Here is a 5,266-nt window from a genome sequence, read left to right as displayed (position 1 = left end):
GCCCCGCCCTGCCCCAGCTGAGCAGCGCCTGCCCCTCTCCCTCTCACCGTGGGGGCCGTTGATCTGCCCCCCTGTGCCCCTTCCCTTCCCCCTCTGCAGCCCCCTTCCCACACAATTCATACCACTTGTCTATGAAACTCTGTAAATCACAGGCTGACACATAACCACACCTAGGCAAATTTGATTTATAAATATGGATTATTGTGGATAAATTGCTTTAATTAACTGAAGCCCAGGTCTGTTTTTAAGGCAATCTGGTCACAAGTAATCAGTGCACACCATGAAATGCTATTAATGATCCTTTATCTTGATGTAATAGCATTCAACTGTGTGACTTTTTTTTTTACTCAAATATAAAGCAGAAACCTATGTGCCATTTAACTAAACTTAAGTAATTTAATGAGGTTACTGGCAAATTCAGCAGGAAAGCAGAAAGGCATGACCTAAAAACTTGCAGGTATGTGTAGACTTCTATCTTGAATTAGTCATTTTTTAAGTTTCTAACAAGGGTTTTAATGTAGGAAACCCTGTTTTGTGTGTACCACAGACTACTTCCTGCCTTCTGCCGCTGAATTCAGAAGGAAACCTAATAAAAAAGTAAGTTAGGAACAGGTGTCGCATCAGCAGAATTAGGAAGGGTAAAGAGGGAGTGTGTGAACATGTGTGTGAAGTCTGTATATGGCAGAAGACTTTTATCGTGCATATTTTAGTGAAAATGAATACCACGTAGCAATTGTCACGCTTACTGGACGCTGACTGGGAATTATCATGCTTCAGAGATGTTCATTCCATAAATACATTTTAAATGAACATAGTACCAAACACTAAAATATTTAGCAGAGCACAGGGAGAGGTGTGTTTTAGCAGCCACACTAAAGCAGGGAAACAACCCAAAGTTAAACAAAAAGATTTCTATGGGCAAATCTGTGCTAGTAAATAGTTGATATCTGGCAAGCTAACAGCATTGGGTGTGCCATTAACCCACTATTTAGTAGTAAAGTACACTGTTCCCTAGCAGTCCTTACAAATAAGTAGGACTGAGCCTACACTACAAACTTTGGCTAATACAGTTTTGTCAGTTAGGGGTGTGAAGAGTTGTTCCTGACTGCCATAAGTGTAATGGCCATGCTGTCAAGCTGTTTTGACTGGCATAGATTTTTTTTTTTAAATTTAGTGAGAGGCATTGGGATGAACTACCTCCACAGAAGAGTGCTACCACTAGTTTAAAATGTATCCATGCCAGGAATGCTTTACCCTAAGGGGTACCTACAGAGCGCTTCTAGTAGAAACTTCACTTGAGTGTGTGTTAATTTTTTTGCTATGGTAATTTTTTTACTTCTAATTCTGTTTCTGCAATTTAGAACCAAGTGGTTTACAAGTAGATCTAACACATGTTTTCATTATGACATCAGTGGCTTTTTTGCCAAGAATCTGCCATGATCACTAACAGATTCAGTTTCACCCCTTGTGAAACAGTGTAAGTAGTGTTAGTTGAGATGTGGTTCTTATTGGGTCATCCCCAACATTATAACCATCTTTGTAACTCCTGTCACAGCGGATCTACACAGTGTCATGTTTAAAATGCTGGTAGCTATGGGTGTCTTGTTTCTACTGGTGGGACAGTAGACAGCACTAGCAATAGTGAGAAATGTTCTGCAAAAATTATGGTATTGACAAGAACAATAGGACTACTTCTGATGGGTAAAGGCGTTGTTTATTAGCCTGTTGCCTCCCAACCTGCCATTTGCAGGTATATTCAGAGCTGATCTAATGGAGCTGTGGTACTGAAGTAACAAAGCCATCACAAACACCTTTTCATTTTTTCCATGAGCAATGTTAGGTAGTGACACTGCAAGCAAGTTTGCCAGTTCTTAAATTGGCAAAATGCCATGCCTGGCCCCTAGGCAGAACAAGTTAAAGTGTTACTCTAACCAGTGGCACAATGAATAATGCATCTGATTTGGATCAGGAAATTCTTGGATGCTTTTCTTGCTGGAGTGATCTGACCCCAGCTGATTTCTTGCCCCTTGGGCAGGGGGCTGGACCCAATGATCTTGCGAGGTCCCTTCCAGCCCTAATGTCTATGAAATCTGTGAAACTGTAGGTTTGTGTCCTGTCTAACTTGTTGGAGTTAGGTGCTTGGGTGATCTGTTCCCACTCAAGGTCCTTGGGACAGGACCAGGAGCAATGGCCTCAAGCTGCACCAGAAGAAATTTAGGTTGGAGATTAAGGAGAACTTTCTGATCATGTTGATGTCAAGCATTGGAACAAGGTACATAAAGCAGCTGTAGTATCTCTATCCCTGGAAATTGTCAAGAGCATGTTAGACAGACACTTGGCTTGGATGGTTTAGTCAGAGATGATCCTGCCTTGAGTAGGAGGTTGGACTGAATGACCTCATGAGGTCCCTTCAAGCCCTAACTTTCCATGATCACTAACATTAATTTAAAGCCATAAGAATTATTTTCACCTTAAACAGGAAAGACCTCTTTCAAAGTTTTCAGCACAGAGGAGGGCAGTGTACATGCAAGGACCATATATATCTTTGAAGGAATGTTTTTGTAGTCAGAATGAATCCATGGAAGTGATTTCAAGCACAACTGATAATAATAATAATAAAGATATTTAGGTTGGAAATTAGGAAGCACTTTCTTAGTGTGAGAGTGGAACAAGCTTCTACTGATCATAGATTGAATTGTAATTTATAATGCTCTATTTTCTAATAATTGGAAATGAGGAGCTAAGCTTCTTTTAAATGAGTTCTCTTGACTAATTTTTCACGTTTCCTCTAAGTCTCTCTTTTTTTTCTTTTTATTAAGTGTTTTGCATTACACTTGCTTGCATATGCATAACACAGAACTTTGTGGCTGATCCTGATAGAACTTGCCTGGCTTCTGCTACAGAGTTACTAACTGGCTCCTTTGACTTCAGAAGTTCAGCAGCCTCTTGCAGCAGGTCTAGTCCAGGAGCAAATGGTTCAGCTCTTGCTCATAATCGTGTGTTGCAAGGTTGTTAGATTGCATAGCTATGTTGCCAAAGTTAAATTTACAAAAACAGTGCTAAGTCAGCAAGACCCATGCTGCACATCCTTGTACAATTTACTAGTTTTTATTTTACTATGTAAATAACATTGAGCAATATATTTAAATAGAAAGAAGGAATACATGTGTACTTATATGCAACTTTACTATGACTTTTTTCTCTAATTTAAAAACTGTAGATAAAATTGTTCTTACTGTGGTTTTTTCCTCACTTACTTAACACAAGTTTGGTGAAGAGATTTCACTCAGTTTCCAAATACCCAATGGAGTGCTCAAGCCCGGACAATTATAGCAACAATTTAAAAGTTGTGAAAATAATGGTTATGATAAATTTTATTTTGTATCTTTATTTGGGGGCTATGACTAATTCCCAAGTGTTAAATAAGGAGCAAATAAAGTAAAGCATGCTGGAGAAAAGAGACCTTAGATTCACTTAATCTGATGTTTATGTAAAATATAATTGTATTTGTATTTTGCTTTGAATAGGAGGAGCCAGAGCTGGTTAGTGCAATTTATGGACGAGGGATAGCATATGGGAAAAAAGGACTACATGTGAGTATTTAATAACTTAAATGTTTATCAGAAACATTTGAATGTAAACTGTAAGAAAAAAAAATTGCAACAGGAATTAGATCAATTGAAATTGATTATATTCATGCAGCCCCAGAGTCTGTCAGTACATGGTGGTAATGTTGTTAATTTTTACATTGAAATATCCTTTTTCTTTCATCAAAAGATGCTTTGTTACTGGGGGTAGCAGGTCCTTCTTCAGACCTGGGAAGAACTAGTTGTGTGTAGGAATGTCTTTTATAAAGACAGGATGTGATAGTGAAGAAAAAATAGCTTATGTGTTTAGAACAAAATCAGAGAGATTAATAATGGCATTACAGTTTTTGCTATGTCAAGCAGCTTCTATTTTATATTCTGTCACTTTTTAAATTTTTTTTATATTGTATGCCCTACTTCTTCCCTGAGGTCCTCTGTAAATACATGCCTACTTCTTGGGTTCATACAAAAATATTTTGAATTTACTTTGCTTGAGTAGCAGTCCCCATAATTACTAACATGAACAGTTTGGCTACGTTGGGTTTTTTCCTACTAGATGTACAATGGTTGCACTAGGTAGAACTTTAGTTTGAATCAACCATTTAACTTAGTTTCCAAAGTTTAATGCAGTTGAACCTGCATTTCCAAAGTGGGTAGTAACACAGAGATCAATAGATTAACACAGCAGTCCAGAGTTTGAAGGGTTGTCTATCAATGATAAAAACTTTGTAAGCAAGAATACGTTTTCAAGTTTAGCACTTTGTTTTTGAAGTATGGCTAGATATCCAGACCCTGTCCAAAAGGTAAGATTGCCTGCAAGTATTCTATCATGAGATTAATTGGGTGACTCCATGGGAATGCCATTGTGCAGGAGCTCTAACTCCTAGGGAATGTTGACAGAAACTCCTGTGACCTGCACTTGCATTTCTGCCTCCCTAGATGGTTCTGTGAGTTTTTGGCAGCTGTTTAAAATGGCCCTGCTTCACAAAAGCTGGTTTCTATGTGAAGTATTTTGTGCAGTCTTTTTTTTCCTTCCCTGACTTGATGCTAGTCTGGGATGTACCTGCCCCCCCCCCCCCTTCCACTGTATGCCAGATCTGGTGCCTCCTCTGGTAGGTCTGGTATAGTAGTACAGTCCCAGGCCAGCTAAAGTGGATGTTAGATCCAGCATGTAGCGGAGGAGGGAGGGAATTAATTTGTGGGCCCAGTCCAGCCTGTGGAACCAGCTGTGCACCATTTATCCAGCCTGTGGAGCAGTGGCACACCAGATGACTTTGACACCCCTGGACTATACTGATAACTTAATTCTAAGAACTACTACATTATTTTACATTAAGGGCCTTAGTATAAGCTGACTAAAAAGCCTTAATTTAAAGCAGACAAAATGTACATTCTCATAGTACTACTGTTCCTCTTAATACTACCCTTAATACTGTTCGTACTGTTTTGGAAAAAACATTATTTTTACCATATTTACTCAATCCTAAAACAAACCCCCACCCCCATTTAACAAGGGGAGAAAACCCCCTTTTCTTAGAATTGTATATAAGAGTAATGGGTGGAGTGGGGTGAGGAGCAAGTGGATGCTGTGGCTTAGGCTCCAGCACCTACCCAGAATTAAGTCCATAGCTGCAGCTACTTCCTGCCTTCCCCTGCCCCCCCCCCCCCTCTGCACCCAG

At 39.4% G+C, this 5,266-nt stretch overlaps 1 protein-coding gene across 5 annotated transcripts in view; it reads left to right on the top strand.

The window, feature by feature from the left end:
• TTC13 (tetratricopeptide repeat domain 13) overlaps positions 1-5,266 on the top strand; it is a 77,224-nt gene that overhangs the window by 17,301 nt on the left and 54,657 nt on the right. For all 5 annotated transcript variants that reach the window (XM_019527395.1, XM_019527396.1, XM_019527394.1 and 2 more), the window contains one exon: positions 3,528-3,593. In XM_019527395.1, coding sequence (XP_019382940.1) covers positions 3,528-3,593 — 66 coding nt within the window. The remainder of the gene's footprint in view (positions 1-3,527; positions 3,594-5,266) is intronic.

The sequence above is a fragment of the Gavialis gangeticus genome, unplaced genomic scaffold (assembly GCF_001723915.1).
Source record: "Gavialis gangeticus isolate Ggan-Ray unplaced genomic scaffold, GavGan_comp1, whole genome shotgun sequence".
Lineage (NCBI taxonomy): Eukaryota > Metazoa > Chordata > Crocodylia > Gavialidae > Gavialis > Gavialis gangeticus.
Note: the sequence above shows the minus strand (reverse complement) of the source record. Positions and strands in the feature narration are given on the sequence as shown.